Source organism: Diplotaxodon limnothrissa, linkage group LG7 (assembly GCF_057381915.1).
Source record: "Diplotaxodon limnothrissa isolate DT_005_m linkage group LG7, D_limnothrissa_male_GT1.1, whole genome shotgun sequence".
NCBI lineage: Eukaryota > Metazoa > Chordata > Actinopteri > Cichliformes > Cichlidae > Diplotaxodon > Diplotaxodon limnothrissa.
This window is the reverse complement of record NC_140602.1, coordinates 5,275,668-5,294,266: the sequence shown is the minus strand read 5'-3', so window position 1 is coordinate 5,294,266 and position 18,599 is coordinate 5,275,668. Positions and strand designations below refer to the sequence as shown.

The 18,599-nt window shown below is 38.3% G+C and overlaps 1 protein-coding gene across 3 annotated transcripts in view; it reads right to left on the bottom strand.

The window, feature by feature from the left end:
• The window catches only part of ptprjb.2 (protein tyrosine phosphatase receptor type Jb, tandem duplicate 2), a 41,185-nt gene extending 25,366 nt beyond the window's left edge, over positions 1 to 15,819 (bottom strand). For all 3 annotated transcript variants that reach the window (XM_085359040.1, XM_085359041.1, XM_085359042.1), the window contains exons 1-4: positions 15,601 to 15,819; positions 1,672 to 1,693; positions 1,340 to 1,540; positions 942 to 1,199 (exon numbers count right to left, since the gene is read on the bottom strand). In XM_085359040.1, coding sequence (XP_085215166.1) covers positions 942 to 1,199; positions 1,340 to 1,540; positions 1,672 to 1,693; positions 15,601 to 15,666 — 547 coding nt within the window. In that variant the 5' untranslated portion in view covers positions 15,667 to 15,819. The remainder of the gene's footprint in view (positions 1 to 941; positions 1,200 to 1,339; positions 1,541 to 1,671; positions 1,694 to 15,600) is intronic.
• Positions 15,820 to 18,599: the final 2,780 nt, after the last annotated feature.

The window sequence follows — 18,599 nt, the reverse complement described above, 5'->3', positions numbered from 1 at the left end:
AAGACCCTACACTAAAAGAGAGAAAACGGCAACAATCAAACAGCCTCCTTTGTGCACTTGGCGACTGTAGGGAGGTAAAACTCCCTTTTAACAGGAAGAAACCTCCAGCAGAAACAGGCTCAGGTAGTGGCAACCATCTGCCACCTTAAAGGCCTGTGTTACATACAACACTAATAGAGACAGATTGATCATTTTTTAGACTGAATCATTAATTCATTGTAGAATTTATTTGAGCAAAAAATGCATGGGAATTCCTGCACATCCTGTTTGTATACAGTGAAATTAACTCTGCAGCTCCCGTAGTTTGCTCATCACCAGCCACTGCAGAAACTCTAAATCTGTACTGCATACAGGCAGTTAGTGCACTGATGGTTATTTATGTGTTATTCACACTGTGATTCTCATTTAAATGTCTATCTGTCCACTCTACAAGATAGAAGCAGCTGTTTCCCTCTGCTTCAGTCCACTTCAATGATACAGAGGACGTTGTGAAAGCAGTAACACTGAGTAATCTGACTACTTCAGGCTCTGTAAGGGAGAAGTCACTACATGGGGAAGAATTTAAAAATCGGCTCAAGTCTTCTCTGTCTCAAAGTTACAGTAAAAACACACGAGCAGCAACATGCTGACCCTGTAACATTTCATGCAGCTGGAAGTTCAGAGGAAGATCTAAACTAGACGTACAAAAGAAATGCAAACCATTATTGGAGCTGTTACTCAAACACAGAGTGAGCACAACTACAGCTGTTATATGAGGACACATCGGTGAGAGATCCAACCTTCTCACTTCAAAGGGCTTCTTCTTCTACATCTGGATTTCTTCTTCTACTTTCCTTTCAATTTAACTTATCTTATGATGATAGAAGACTCCTTATTTTACCAGATACCTTCAGCAGACAGTCACTAATTCACAGTATGAAAACATGTAAATGCTCACTTACTTGTGTACTTGGTGACAGTAGCACTCTGTCCTTCAGTATGATTATCATCTGCCACTGCAGTGACATTTATTTCATACTGGACACCAGCAGTCAGGTTAGTAATGATCTTAAACGTGTCACTGACAGTTACAGGGGCACTTGTTCCTCCATCTGTCCACTGTACTTTATAGAAGGAGCTGTTTCCCACTGGTTTAGTCCAGCTCACAAACATAGAGGATGTTGTGATATTAGTGACTGTTAAACTGACCGTTTCTGGCTCTGTGAATTAGAGATACGTCAACAGGAAACAAATCAGTTCATCATATTCTCATTATTGGTTATAAACTAATATTAACATCACTATCATCCAACTCACAGAATCATTAGTTTATATAATTAAGAAAAATAAAATGACTTACTTGTTGCGATGTTTGACACATTGCAGGAGCCTGAACAGTTTAAGACAATGTGATAGACAGCTCCAGGAGTCAGACCAGTTATTAAACCTTTTTCAGACATATTACCGCCAACTGTTAAGCTGCAGTTTGAGTCAAGTTGAAAGGTGACATTTGCTGTTGTTGTGGTGGTTGTTATATTTAAGGTTCCTGTTGCACAATTTGCTAAAAAGAAGAACAAGAAAACCAAGACATTCAAGACAACAGTGAGAAATTCACAAAACTTCAGTTTTGAGCTATAAAAAGTCAAAATATTAAACAGAGAGCACATGAATAAATGAGGAACCAGTACTTACAGATATTTTGTGCTTGGGTGCTCTGCAGAGATTAACACAGAAAAAAACAAGGTAAATCATTTTTACACCAGCAGAGGTCAGCATTTAGTTTTGAACAGATTCAAAGCATCAAAACCAACCAGCTGTTCGATGTCACAGGTCACTGCTGAAATTCAAAGCTGGATGTGTATGCAGGATTTTTTTGTTCCTTCTGCGTGAAAGGAGAGTGAACCTGCTATCAGGTCAAACCAGCCAAAACATGACTTGACCTGATGGCAGCGTCAAGCTGTTTCTCGACCAGAAATCCTTGCAAATCACACTCATGTGGGGAATTATTTCATCTGTACATTTTCCTACACATAATGTGTAAGTGTTCAGGAACCAGAAATTAAATTAGAAACCTCAAAATGTTTACACACAGATCTGTTTAGGTATCACATTTTCTATTTTGATGGTTAAAAAAAAACACACAAAAGCTCAGTAGCGTGTGATAAAGTTTCACTGTAACAGCTGAAAAGAACACGATTTTGTGCTAGTTAGTACAAACAAGGAAGTAGACTCCGCTAATAACGAACCATCTCTAATCCTTCAACAGCCTTGAAGGTACGAAGAAATGTGGGGAACTGCTGTTCTGAATATTGTTCTTCCTCCTCCTTGGATTTCATGATGATATCTGATTCCTCGGTGATAAAGTAAAGCTGCTCACAGCATATATAAATACAACATGCACTTCAGCTTTGTTTTTCATCTGTATCCTGGTATCGGGCCAAATACCAAGCTTTGATTCCACATTACTTATTAGCCAAAATTTAAATAGCTCACAGTTACTTGCTGATATGTTACCTTTCAAACTGTTTCCCACTCAGCTAAATATTAAACTCATGGCATCATAGCTCAAACCTGCATCATTGTCTCCCTCACAAGGCTCACAGATGTGGCCAATTATTAACTTCTAATAATGGCGGAACAGACCTTAAAGCACAATGTTTTAGTGTTCAGTTTAGCAAGTTTTTCAGTCAACTAGTGACAATTTTGGAAGCCATAATGCAATGAAATTATATTGTTTTAACCTAGTTATGAACTACACTAGTAAACTTACTAATTTAAACATTCAGATGCTGAAAGCAGAGGAAATATGTTTTTTTTTTCAGTTAAAGAGGCTTTAGATTTGTTTTTTGTTTGACGTCTGTTTATATGGTTTGATTTGTGAATATATTGTTCTTGACTGCACAATGAACCTATTTGCTTTTAGGTTTTTCTTCACTATGTGAATATTTACCCTGCAAAAAAATCATAACAGTTTCTTTCTGTTTTCACCGATCGTGACCCTTTTTTACATTCAGTCCAATAATGAGCACAGCTGTCTCATGATCTTTGGTTCTTGGTCACTTGAACAACTTAAAATGCTGACTGACTCCAAACTTGATTATTTGAGAATGAAGTGGCCTGATAAAACACACAGGAGAAAATTGAAACTACTCATTTCCAAGTTCCAGATACTCAGTAAAATGCTGGCAAAATGCTACATGTTTTACAGAACAATTTAAAACCAGACAGACTTAACCAGAGAGACTTTATTAATCCCAGAGGGAATCTTCACGAAGATAAACACGTTCTAAAGACATATAACCTGATCACAGGTCTTTCTTTAAACTACAAGCTTTGTTCAGCCGATCATACACACATTTATACAAGCACTTTTCTAAACCATTCACGCACAAACTCACACCCCGATAGATGCATTAGAGGCAACTCAGGCTCAGAATAAGGTTCTTTCATAATTGTAAACGACAGTCATGGTCGCTGCAAATCATTTCAGCAAGTATTTTATTGCATCTGCCACAGAATTATGAGGTGAATCTTTGTGGTTTTATGATATGATAGTAAAGGTTTGTTGAAATATTTACTAACTGTAGCCACAAGTCACATGTAAAAGTACATTTATAGTAGCAAAGTGGGTAACTAAAAAAATGATTAGATCACAAACAAAGTGAGAGGCAAATGACAGTTTAGCGTTTGACTGTCTGTCTCTTCAACATACAACGATATTTCTTTACTACCTATCATCTAAATTAGAAATGCATCTGTGTGAGTATTTCCTTATTTATTCAAAAAAGCAGTTGTGCCATAAAACTGATAAACATCCTTGTAAATGTTTATCATATAACACAAGATAAATATTTAGGTTTTATTTTAGAAAAGACATCACATTAAAAAGATGGGTTAACGTACACAAATTCAGTGACTGTTACAACATTAAAACCAATCAAATCCCTTTATTTTTAAAATTCCAAATCCCTTTGTGATACCATGACATTTTCATCCTTGTGGTATTCTTGGTAAATAAAATATTTTAAGTTTGGAGAACTCACTTCTCTAATATTATACAGTGGGTTGCAAAACTATTTGCCCCCCTTGAACTTTTCCACATTTTGTCACATTACAGCCACAAACATGAATCAATTTTATTGGAATTCCACGTGAAAGACCAACACAAAGTGGTGCACACGTGAGAAGTGGAACAAAAATCATACATGATTCCAAACATTTTTTTTTACAAATAAATAACTGCAAAGTGGGGTGTGCGTAATTATTCAGCCCCCTTTGGTCTGAGTGCAGTCAGTTGCCCATAGACATTGCCTGATGAGTGCTAATGACTAAATAGAGTGCACCTGTGTGTAATCTAATGTCAGTACAAATACAGCTGCTCTGTGACGGCCTCGGAGGTTGTCTAAGAGAATATTGGGAGCAACAACAACATGAAGTCCAAAGAACACACCACACAGGTCAGGGATAAAGTTACTGAGAAATTTAAAGCAGGCTTAGGCCTCAAAAAGATTTCCCAAGCCTTGAACATCCCACGGAGCACTGTTCAAGCGATCATTCAGAAATGGAAGGAGTATGGCACAACTGTAAACCTACCAAGACAAGGCCGTCCTCCTAAACTCACAGGCCGAACAAGGAGAGCGCTGATCAGAAATGCAGCCAAGAGGCCCATGGTGACTCTGGACGAGCTGCAGAGATCTACAGCTCAGGTGGGGGAATCTGTCCATAGGACAACTATTAGTCGTGCACTGCACAACGTTGGTCTTTATGGAAGAGTGGCAAGACGAAAGCCATTGTTAACAGAAAACCATATGAAGTCCCGTTTGCAGTTTGCCACAAGCCATGTGGGGGACACAGCAAACATGTGAAGAAGGTGCTCTGGTCAGATGAGACCAAAATGGAACTTTTTAGCCAAAATACAAAACGTTATGTGTGGCCGCTGTTTTGCAAAGAAGAAAGGGCAAGGATTTCAGTCTGTAGATGTGCAAAGCTGGTAGAGACAGACCCTAAAAGACTGGCAGCTGGAATTGCAGCAAAAGGTGGTTCTACAAAGTATTGACTCAGGGGGCTGAATAATTACACACACCCCACTTTGCAGTGATTTATTTATAAAAAGTTTTTGGAATCATGTATGATTTTCGTTCCACTTCTCACGTGTGCACCACTTTGTGTTGGTCTTTCACGTGGAATTCCAATAAAATTGATTCATGTTTGTGGCTGTAATGTGACAAAATATGGAAAAGTTCAGGGGGGCCGAATACTTTTGCAAGCCACTGTAAACAATGTGTTAGTTGCAAATTTTTCTGAATATTGCACCTTCTGAAAAACTTTATTCAGCTTTGGTGACAACAAACCACCAGATCTGTTGAGACTAATTTGCAGCGTTTGCAAAATTATTAATATTTTAAACATTTTCTGTCTTGACTATGTCCATCAGACTCAGTCAGTCCTTAGTGTCAAAAGTTGTATTTTACATTCTCATAAATTGCTAGTTAAGTGCACATTTTTATTTTATTAGCCACGACTTAATATATATATACTTCTCTCTTTCTTAAATTTGTAAATATTGAATCATAGTATGCTAATAATGGGTCTAACAATTGAAAATCATCAGACTAGGAATCTTAAAAAAATCCATCCCAGTTTTCAAAGTCGCCCCATTCACCTGCCGATACACATGAGCAACCCACCCATTACTGTTTCCTTTTCTATTCACAGTGACCCTGCCCTTTTTCAGTCCTCTTTGCTAGTGTTCTTGTTTCTGAAGAACAAAGGTTTCGCACACTGACGTCAAAGTTAAAGGTTTCAAAAGCCTCACGATCAGATGGAGGGTGTTAACGTATTATTAAAGCTACTTTTGGCTGCTCCCTTATTCACAAAGGGTCGCCACATGTGGATGTTTGATTTTTACGCCAGATGGCCTTCTGGCGCACCCTAAAAAGGATTTGTGTCTCCCCCCAGGATCTAATATATAAACATTCAGTAAAGCCTGACTTGTCTGATGTTCTTTTATTTAGTTTTTTTTTTTTTTTACAATGCTCAGTAAACAATATTTTAAAGCTGCAACTATTTTCTTTTTGACCTAAACCCAAAGACTAACTACCCAACCAACCACTACACTAGGTCATGTAGTGTGAAATGAAAACTCAAGTAAGCTGGGTGGATTTTGCACTTTAACAGGAAGAACAGAGTGTATGAGGAAGTATATATATGTGCATGACTACACTTCTGCTGTTTCTGCCTAACAGGACAAACACTCTGAGAGAGTGTTAATGTTTTAAGCATCTCTAATTTAGTGACATTTTTCCACCACAGGTAGTTTGTTAGTAATAGAAAAGCATTCCACACCATGCTAATGTTGGGGTTGGGTTTGGACAACCTGTTTAGATAAACTCTTTAGATAAACAGTGATCTTGTGCCAACACTGAGAGTCTTTTAACTTTGTATCTTTCTGTACAATTGCCATGACTTTAAGTTTATACTGAAATGTTTCTTTTTCAGCCATACTACATGTTAGGACGCCATGAAGAATCTCTAAAGTCTGCATTCTCTGGATGTACTTCATAATGCCACTGGGGGTCACCAAAGTTACACATTAACAGATCACCTTAAAAATGATCTTAGAACAAATTTGAGTTTAAATGGCTTTATGAATTAGATTTAGATAAGATTATTTGAATTTGGCATGTTACCATGGTGCTGTTGAGGGGTGGGGATTACTGACTAAATGTCCCACTTGGCGCTCATGTTAAAAACCAAGTTTTTAATGTTAGTAACCCAAAAAAGTTCACTTTTAAAAAAAGACATGGAAGAGAAGGAAGAGGCCCTTAAGAAAATGGAACACGTAGAGTTTTATAATAGTGGGTGAAAGCCCTTCAGCTGTTTTAGATGGACACCAGAGATGCTACAAATAGGACTTTGTGGTAATACAAAAATTAAGAAGTACTTTTGAATAGGCGGTTTGTACTTTAAAATATGTTTTCAATGCCCTGGTACAGTAAGTAAATGTAGTAAACACATGTTAAACTGTGTTAAGTAAAACGAAAACGAAAAACTGAACTTCTTCCAGCATCAGAAGAATATGGTAAAGGTCACATACCATTGTGTAAGAGCTGCATCTTAATACTATGACAATCTCACGTTTTCATGCAAAGCTGACCTCGGGGGATGTGACTTTTCTAAGCTATGACTCCCTGGAGTTGTATTTCCCTTGGCCCTCTTCCTAAGAATCACTTATTTTCTCTTGAGTAAATAAACAAAGCATCATCTTAAGCAATTATGCCTTGACACTGACTCAGAGAGCAAAAATAACCAAAGCTCCAAGTCCCGTTTGGGAAATAGTGCCCAAGAAATGGTTCATTTTCCTTTTGAATCCACAGCGACTCCACCCATCTCAGGTTTGTTTTTCATTGTTGGTATTATTTGTGGCTCTTCTATGTGAAAAGTGTTAGAGAACTGTTGTGCAGAAACAGTAAATTTGCTGTTTAAGTCTTTTATCCTACTCATATTACATTTGATGGGCGTTTTTAAACAACTCCAGTGCGACGACAGACTGCTGTTTGAAACAATCTTCAGTTTCTTCTTGTAGTTCTCCATGTGGCAATGACCCTTTCACCATGTACACTATCTAGGCCCTTTGACTGGGCCGTTCTGCAGGAGGAGGAGGAAATGGCTGTACTGACCACTGTGTAAACATTACATCACCCCTAAACACGCCCTACCACGTTCTGATTCCTTATGATTCCTTGTACCTCCTGATAATGTCCGAGTTCCTTCCTGCATAATAAGAAATGACCTCTAAAGCTGTTTGTTCAAGAATCAGCCTTTAACACTATACGCTCATAATACTTCACTACTTTACATAATACTGCACAATACTTTGTTTCTACTTCTCAAATTACACAAACTATTAAAAATGGGTCTTGTGCCCTTGCTGACCTGCTGAGTGGAGAAAGTAGATTCCTCTCCAGCTGTAAATTCTGCAAAATCACGTTATCTGACTCTAACGATTATGTGTGCAGGTCTGTGTGTGTTGAAGATTAGTATTAGGTGTTTCGATTGACAAGGAACAAATTAAATATTGATAGTTTCCTCTGATTTTGCTCCTTCTCTGTTTGACCTTTTCCACTCTTGTGTTTTATCAGTTTTTTAGAAAGTGATCCTTCACTTTATTCTTTCTTTTAAAATTCTTTTTTCTTTATTTGATATCTCCTGTCCTTAACTGTATTATTATTTATCACAGGCAGGGGTATGCTAACTTCTTGGTACTTAACACGTGCTCTGATTATGTAGTCCTAACAGTATGTGTGAGTTAAGACTTACTATAGAGCAAGTAAGCCAAGCAATGCTTGCCCTATTATATTAAAAATTGGACACAAATTAAAACCTACCTTAAACTGATCTCTTTCTGAATTCTGTCCTATAAAAGACGTCCAATCGCATGATTACAGCCAGTCAATAAATTACTTTGACCTGTTGACCACAATTGGCAATAATAAATATATTGTGGTCATTTCATATAATTCTGTGAGATCAGATTTTTTCTTTATCCCAGAGTGTAAAATAATATGTGGGTAATACTTGAATCTTCTTCTTATGTGACTGAACTTGACCTGTAGCTCCCAATACCTTGGTTTGTTGTGTCTGGTAAGGTGAGACAAAGTGCATCCATTTACCATTGTTATTGATTAATAGGTTTGAGTGTGATCTGGTATTTCCTTTTATAGCACCTCTTAACCTGAACCTGAGTAGAGGTCTGATTATCCAGAGTAATTTAAAACCTCTGTGTGTATATAGTGTGTTAGTGGATTGTGATATTAGCAGTTTTTTTGTGATACAAACATTAAAGTACAGCATGACGTGGACAAGTTTTGTTCAAGCTGCTATTTTTCTCTAGCAATAAGTTGGCAGACTGTTCTCTATTTAAAAGGTCATTGCCTGCATATGAGTGACCTGCTCATTGTTTCTGTTCTAATGTAACTTCCTGAGCCCACCCAGAGATGCCTGATAAGACATTTAGACCATATTAAGGGAGGTCAGGCATTTGGCTTTACTTCATACCTACAGCCTGTTTAGTCATGCAAAGGTCTAGAGCCAATAAATCAAAACTTCACCGTGTCTACTTAAAGCGCTGCTGTTGCCAAAACATCACTTACTTGTGTCGACTAATAGCTTTGTCAAAAGTCAAAGTCAGCTTTATTGTCAGTGCCCATATGTACAGTCATACACAGGAATTTGACATTGCAATGCTGCCATGGCCCTCAGTGTACACTAAAACAATATAAAGATTAAAAAGTTACAAAATTAAGTCATATATTAAACTTTTATTTTTTCATCCTTGGGATACATATTTTGCAATCACCATAAAAATAATTCAGATTATCACCATACATACGAGTGACTAATTTTGCCTGCTAACCCTGAACGTTTGCTGTTAATTCAGCAAAGCTGTAAGTTCACCCACATCCAAAGCACAACATACCTTTAGTGATCAACACTGCTCTTCTTTAAGACTGCGAGATACTTCATTTAACCCTATATAAAACCACAAGTTAAACGTTTATAATAAAGATCATGATCCATCAAATTTCGTTGATATAAATGACGAACAAATGTAACACTCTATAGCTCATGTCAGGGGAACTGATAACCACACTACTTGCCTAATAATATAAAGTGAGATATCATATCATGTGTGAACTGGGCCCACAACATAGCTCAACAAGTAACAACATCTGATGCGCTGCTTATTCTATTCTTTTCCTACATAACTATGATCCTTTCAGACAATATAGGACGATGAATCATAAAATAATGCTGAATGCTGCGTCTAAAATTAGCTGCTGTCTTTTGCTATCAGTGGTGTTTGTCTCCAGGTACCAGCCTCCCACACCGCTGTTTAGCAGCTCCTATCAGAAGCCACATCAGAATATACGGAAATGAGTTACGTAGCATTTACGGTCCCCAGCACTGTGCTGCCCTCTGCCAAGTGTGGAGCTGCCAGCTGCAGATACCCATCTGAGCACAATGCTCTTACCGTTAAGAGCTTCCTCGTAATGCAACAGTGCATGAATGCATACATACCCACACCCACAAAATGCTGGGCACAGAGGGTCAGTGCGTTACACTCATCACACCAGTGTGTGTGAGCAGTTTGATATTTGAAATGTGTGAAAGTGAAACATTGGGTGTAAAGCAACACTTTCTGCGGTTTATTTTATTAGCAAAAGTCTCCTTTTGTGGTCAGCAGTTATCACTTAACAAGCCTTTTTAACCTGTTTAATGGGCAATCCAGTCTATGCACGTTTTTATACCAATCTCACCAACAGTAGTTGAGTAACTGACTGACTTATTGAACTCTTTAGAGAATTGTTACCGAAATAGAATATTTAGTTATGTGAGATTATAAATGCTATACATTTTACCACCCATGATGCTGATGAACAGCCTTAACTGACTGACGTAGGCAGCTGTATAGTATTTTGATTTTAATCACTTTTCTGGAAAGACATTATGATGCAAAAATTAAACAACAGCAAAATAATCATATTTTTGTCCTCCGACAGCCTTGTTTAGTTATAACTTGCTCAAATGCCAATGATAAAAAGATAGTTATCTGCTGACAATAAGGCCTTTCAGGCTCGGAGAGGAGCCTGTGTCTCATTTACATGGACGGGGAACTGTGACTCTTTGTAATTCAAATTGTACAAGCTGCACTTCGACTCGCAGTGCTGGCTGAATGCAGAAGGTCTGGGGATGTCAATTTGAAACTGGACAGTCTTGATGCAGATGAAGGGGCCTGGGAGTGGGTGGAGGGTGCACCATTCTACAAAGGAGGGTTTGATTTGTGACTTTTGCACTTTAGACCAGTAATGGGACTCAAAACACTGGAAGGCTTTCTAATTTGTATAAAGCCAGCAGGATGCATCAGGAGAAAGAAACTTATCAGACGTCATTGAGATACCGCGCGTCATCAAACGTCACCCACATTTCAGGCATAAGGCTTGCAGCTTGCCGGAAAGACAGCGCTCCTCACGCAATGTCCACAACCACAGACGAGCCAGTTCTTTTAGAGTGTTAAAAAACATCACATTTCCTTGTTCCAAGACATTTCTAACTAATAGTAATGCCACAATTCTCTGGTAAGCAAGCCAAGAAAGAGAGTGAGAGACGCAGATGCAGGACATGGGGAGGACAAAGAAATGATGCACACAACCATATACACATGCAAAGTATTATACTTTTCCTGGTTCATTAATGGATGTGTGCCAGACTATGACCTCAGATGCAGTCTATATGGAGCACACCACCTAAACCTATTTTGAATCTCTTTTACTTCCATTATTTCTGTTATAGTTATAAATTAAATTAATAACAAATGATTGCATATTATATATTTTAAGCCCCTCCCCCCAAAAAATGTAGGCCCATACAATGACATTACAATAAAGTTTGTTAACAAACATACAGCCCGCTTTTACCGAGGCTACCCATAGATATTTCAGCATTAGTGGGTTCAGATACCTCATATGGTTCAATCAGTAGTTAAACCAAAACTGACACTAGACATAGCTACGGTGGACATATTAAGTTCCACTAATGGAAAATATCTGTATGCAAAAAAAGTTACAGGGAAGCACAATATTTCCCCTTTTCTACTTTGCCTTTCCATTCTCTCTTTAGAGGGATTATGTGTCTGAATTTACATTTTTTTACTGTGACTTTTTAAAATAAATTTTTTTAAACTTTTTAAATTAATGTTTGTGTAATCTAAGTAACTAATATTAACTTTTGCCCAGCGCTGCCAGACATGATCATCATTACCACACATTTAATGGAAATGTCATGTAGTTCATGTAACTGCTGATGGAGACGAGGATGGAGAGAGATGGAGTCTAGTATTTGATTGTGTGGTTATAGTTGTCTAATGTATGTAAACATACTAGCCTCAGTTACATAATCTTAAGAGCCACTACTCAAGTATGTGCATACATACTTTACATTCCCGATATGTAAACATAAACACAGAGACACGGTACAAATGTAAGTGATGAAAGCTTGTTTTCCCTTTTAACAATAAATAGATAATAAATAAGGTTAGCAAATAATTAAAGTAACTGTCAGCATGTGAGTGGGTGTTGCAATTGTGCAAACAGGTATGTCTGTAGGCTGTAAGCTTTTTGTATGTTTGTTTCTTTTATTGTTCATGTAATCACACCTTTTTAAAGGTGTCATACGCAGCATAGGGTTTGACCACACCTTGTGACTTTCAGACCTTTCTTTGCCCATAAACAAGGCCCAACAGTCATAGCTTAGAAAAGTCACATCCCCCGAGGCCTCTGACAGATGAAGGCCCACTTCATCTGTCAGAGGATTCTTAAAATGTTTGTGAACACGGCCCCAAGTTTATACCGCTGTTTCATCAAAAGACCAGGGGCTATATTTGCAATCCTCCAAGCAAAAAAGTTTCTATGAAAGTTAAAGTTAGGACTAAATGTTGGTACAGATAAAAGATATTATAAAAGCATTTATAAGAGTAGATACTTAAATAGTAGATACTGTCAAAGTCCTTTTGTATCGAGGGCCTCATGCAGCTTACTTTGATGTCTAGCGCGCCGGACACGTGAAACTCCCCTTTCTATCTGATGGTTAATTACACATTAAATCCTTGAGATATCTTAGGATATTAAATACCTACAATTTCAAAATTTCATCTCATGTGTTATATTGCTGGGGTGAATGAAAGACATCTGTGTTTGGGTTTAAAATGTAAGAAATTAAAGAAATTTTTTTGTTGTTAAAATACAGCTAAAAATCCACATTTTTAACCCTCCTTCACATTTTTCAAAGTCATCCACTGGGCCTGATTGGAGTCCTTGCTAGGCCGATTTTGTCCTCTGACCCTTATGCTTCATATGTTCCAGTCAAGTTTTTAAAAAAAAAAATACACAGAATGGTTAAAATTGTAATATCTATATTTGGATGTTGTAGTAAAATGTAAGAAAACTGTTCTAATGGAAGTTGCCAGCAGATGAAGAGAGTCAGACAGAGATTTCGATAAGAAGCTTTTATGTCTTTTTTACATATCTGTCTTGTGGTCATGTATACTGTATAGACTTGCCATAAGAACCACAAGTATATCTCATTAAAATGAAAAAACGAGGGTTGATATTTTAAGTCATGCAAGGATTTTTTTAAAAGACTAACTCTTGTGAATTTTTCAATTAATAATAAAAAATATATAATTATTAATTTTTTTATTAAACCAACTGGGGAATTTTCCAGCATCACACCTAAGCTAGAAATTACTTTCTCTTAGATTTCTTTGTTCTGTGGAGTGAGGAGCACTCTTAGTTTAGCCCCGGAGGAATCAAACGAAACATGTTTTGAGCGAAATGAGAAGATTTTCGTGTCTCTTATCTTTGGAAAGAATTCCAAATTGAGGCGTAGTATTCACAAATATTAAGTTAAACAAGTTTCTGGCCTCAAGAAACTGACAACAAATTTCTAAACTGATGCCCATAGTTAAAGCCTTATGTAAAGTCTGCCGTTCTCTTTAGTCTACAGAAAACAACTGTACTCGTGTCAGGGTTTTATTTGCATGTGTAGCGTGCAGCCAGTGTTCATCGCTGCTCAACCTGCACAGAAGCTGACTTAGTTAACAGGTCTCTGTACCTTTACTTCCCCAATGGAAATAAGAGATATCATGTGATGTGCTAACAGAACATTTGTGTATTTCAACAGGACACTTCAACAAGCTGCATTTAATTATTAACAGGGGGAAATATTAAGCAGTGGTCATTTCTCATAACTGAATACAAAAACAGGATGATGATGAGGTTTTAATCAGAACATCTATGTTAAAGTTAAGCCATCGTGGCTCAAGAGTTGGCCGTTCGCCTTGTAATCGGAAGGTTGCCGGTTCGAGCTCCGGCTCGGACAGTCTCGGTCGTGGTGTCCTTGGGCAAGACACTTCACCTACCGCCTACTGGTGATGGCCAGTGGGGCCGATGCCACAATATGGCAGCCTCGCTTCGTTCAGTCTGCTTGCAGTGTGCAGGGCAGCTGTGGCTACAACTGTAGCTTGCCTCCACCAGTGTGTGAATGTGAGAGTGAATGAATAGTGGCATTGTAAAGCGCTTTGAGGGCTTCGAAAAGCGCTGTATAAATGCAATCCATTATTATTATTAAGGTGTTGCCAATATATTGAGTATCTAAAAAATAAGTAAATAAAAGATACTGTTGACTGCTGATGGGAAAAGTGAAAAGAGTTGCTATCTCTGGTGTGAAACTCATAATCTATCCACCCATGCTTTTCTATCCACCTCCTCTTTCAGAAGCACAAAACCATCATGTCACTTCTGCTGATCTGTCCAGTAAATGAAAGTGTGTGTGTGTGTGTGTGTGTGTGTGTGTGTGTGTGTGTGTGTTATTTTATTTTCTATTACTTGCTTAGTTACTTACAGAATGGGCTTACAGCTCCACCCTTCAAAAAAAAAAAAAAACAATGTGCAAAGGAACAATTTCCGCAGTTTATCAATCTAAATGTGCATCGGCAACAATGTCACAGATAAGCATTTAAAATCATCCTCCTTCTCAGTATAAAACTTTGCTCTGTTGTCGTTTGATCGGTGCTGACACAGCTCCACATTAATCATTGGTTCCATGTTACTTTACACTGAAGAACGGTGAGGATCACATACGGAAAGAAGCGAGCCGGGGTGGCAGAGGTATCAGATCAGGTCCTTTGAAGTGTATTAATAGAGTCAGCATCACGGCACCATGGAATAAATATTTGCATAAAGAACGTGCCTTTTCATCAAGCACTGATATTAAACTTGGAATATGCAGCACAGCTGTTCAATTGTCTTCTGATTCTAAACAAAAAAGTAGTTAAGCCACTTATCACTTATTAGAGATGAACAAGTAACTGGGCAAGTCCCTGGGTCTGTGAAGTGAAGGGGACACTGAGCTGCACCACATTCCTTTCCTGACCCCTTTGTGTTGGCCACACACATCCTCGCATGCCATTCTCAAACTCTCTCATCTTTTCTCCCCCTCTCTCTGGGCAGACTGATCAGTGGGACACGGGACAGGTGGATCTGTGGTAGCTGGATGCCACAGTCTATCCGTTAGTTCAGCCTCTTTTCAGAGGAATGTATTTCAGGGGATTTCAGACTACAGGTCAGGTCACTTGAACAAACAGTTTACCAACAAAGAGAGTGAGTCATTTAGTCTACTTTGGCAATGCATTTTAATATTGCGTCACTGTTAAAACTCTCTAGCTCAAGTCCTACATATTAATTACCCATCGTTATAATTTTTTATGCAGTTGAAACTTTCAAAGGACCAAGTTTTATTGTACTATTACATCTTTGTTGGTATCAGCACAAAATTAATGTGTTATAACAGCAGAAATGTTTTCCATAAACTTTCCCTTTAAGCGTGAGGTACACTCCACCGATTGCTGACTTAGGGGACGTACCTGCGCAACAGGTGCAGGAACCACGAACTCATGAAAACCGTGCGCATCACCGAAACAGAGCGCAGTGCAATAGTTGGAAAAGTGCAGTAGTGTCGTGTTTAATTTCGCTCATATTGTAAAAAGGATTAAGTTTTTCTTACCTTGAGGAAGGCGCTGAAGACCAGAAGAGTCCACAGAGGGACGCTGAAGCGCATTGAGAGCTTCATGATGCCGCACACTGGGAGAACGGATTCTAGTGCTTTTTCTACCCGCTGCACACTTTCATGTCCAAACTTCCCTTTCGCTTGCAAAAAAAACAACAGAAAACAAACAACGACTGGACTTTCTTCTAACACCTGAGTCAAACCGTTGCTACATCAGGAGAGTTTAAAGTGAGAGAATGAAACTTTTTCCTCTGAATTCACGGGGAGGAGCAGCGGCGAGAGGCGCGTCATTCAGAGTAGTCCGCCTCTCTTCAGTTTTTCCTCACTTCAGCTCGAACTACTTCCTCATCAACTAAAAGTCTGCCTTCCCTCTTTCCTCGAAGAAATCCAACATTCTTCCCATAACTTTGCCAAGCAGGTCGAAGGAATGCAGTGTCCCGTTTCTAACACGACGGAAATCCCATTTTCCAAAGCCAATGTTACTGGGAAACATCCCTAATATCACTGGCCTGGTTTCTCCTCTCTAAAGCAGTTCAGTCATTTCACAACAAAACAGAGTATTAGGCCAAAGATAAGGGGGACTACAGTGAGAGGGATATTTCATGCCTGAAGACTCGAGACAAAAGAACAGCTTAGTTTAAAGAACTAAAAAAACAAATAAACCTGCAATTTCAAAACCCGTTTATAATTTAATATATTCACTCATGGCTTGACCTTGTCTTGTTGTTTTAGTCATCTTTGGCCACAAAAGTGACTTTATTTGAATGAGCGTTGAGTCCTAACTCATTAGCTAACACCACTAATGCAGTCTAAGGATGTGCATTTAGCCTGCGGATAGCTGTTAAGGAACATAGAGATGTGAGAAATTTCCATTACTAATACTGAAAAAGACATGGTCAACAGTTCAGTTATTTATAGTCTATACAGATAAAGTCTAAAGTATCTAACTAGTGGGTCCCACCCACATACTGAGACACACAGTTGTAATGACACAAAATTGAAGAGCTCCGGAAGAAAGCTGGAAAATGTCAATTGGTTGGCGATTCCAACTTACAGTATTCCCACATGTGCAGTAAGTATGTTGCCACTAACACTATTATTACTCACAGTAAAGTAGACATAGGGTGCTTAAATAATCTTTGACTTAGTGACTTAATGCATTTTGTTGGTGTTTCAGTCAGGGATGGTTTTCAGACTAGGAAAGCAATGAAGATAATTGTTGTGACATGCCATAAACATCTTTATTTCAGCTGTGAAACTGTGAGCATCAAGATCAACTTTGTCTCCAAATCATTCAGCCTGAGCTGACCCTCTGATAATTTGTTCACTCCCGATGAAAACCTGAGTATCTTCAACACTTTCACTTCCAGCTCGGCCTCATGTCTTTTTGTCAGCACCATCTCCAAACCATAAACCACATCAGGTCTCATTACCATCTTGTAAATCTCCCCTTTCACTCTTGCTGCTATCTTGCTGTCACAAAACACCCTTGACACTCATCCCCACCCGCTGCACCCTCCCTGCACTGCGGTCTTCATCTCTCTTCTGCCCTGTTCACTGTTTTGGATGGTTCACCCTATCTCATTAGCCTTCACTACCACCACTACTCTGCTCAATGTAGAGTCACTGCTACAAACACTGGAACCAGAGGAAAGGTAATATTCAAAATGAAAACTAAAACAAAGTCAAACAGAAACAGAGAGTCTGAAAATAAAACACTGCAGACAAAATGCAGGATCACGACAAAAACTTTTTTATCGTCTGCTGAAGGACTAAATGGAAGCTCTGGCTGCTGTTATATTTCTCCATGTAAACTCAATTCAAATGAATGATAAAAGAAATAAACTACATGGTATGAATGATAAGGGCCAGTCTTCATGTAAAGCTTATTTATAGCCTATTTTATCAGCTTTGTTTTTCTTGTTAGTGCTGGATGGACAGGAAACAGTTTATAACAGAGTGAGTGTGTGTGTGTGTGTGTGTGTGTGTGTGTGTGTGTGTGTGTGTGGCTGTAAAACAAAAGCAAAAAAACAAGCCTCCTTGTCACACTACTTAGGATGAATAATTCCAAAATAAATAAACATTTAATACTTAATTCTTGAAAATGAAACCCTTTTCTAGTGTAAGTATTGTGTGTAAGTTATGAATATGCACAGAAACCCATATTAAAAAATAGAATAGAAAAGCTACTTTATTGTAATTCAGAACATACACCAGTTACTGCACACCAAAATAAAATTTCAGGCATGTAACTTCACTGCCCTAAATATACTTTCTTAATGTGCCTTGTGCATATATGAATATACATCCTTTATGTTGAGTGCAGACATGTTTACGCATCCTGCGTGTTCATCCCGTGTTGAATTTTATGCTGCTGTCTTGTGCTTGTTCTGCTCATCTTTTGAGACATTCTCACAAGTGCGTTTTGAACTTTTTGGAATGTGTTGTTTATCACCTTCACACTTTTACATGTTAAAAAAAAAATTCTGTTACTTGTCAGCACTTACTGTGTAACGTTGTAGGATGTTCTCATGTTCTATAGAAATACTGCTAAGTTGCACTTCCTAGAAACAAACTTGGAACACAGAAGAAGACAGAAGTTTAGTTTTGTGAACACCAGAGGCTGGTCGGGTTTTACTGGTTGAAAATAATAATGGTAGATTTTTGCTACAACTTAACAACATAATTTAAAATAAATGAATACTGATGGGCGACAGAAATGTTGCAGCAACTTCCTGTTTGTTTTCCCGTCTCTAAAAAGCTCTTCTGAGTGACACAGACTGGCCTGATGTATGACAATGTTGTACAGTGTGTCATAGTTTTATTTGGCACTGAGAGGACATGCAAGGAAAGGTTCCAGCCAACGAGGAGGTTTAAACTAGGAACCCTCTGCATGTTGCGTGTTTAGGTTGTTTAAATGCATCATTATGCCAGGAAATGTTGGGTCCTGACATAACAATTCATGTAAATCACGTGGTCTCTATATCCCCACCTGG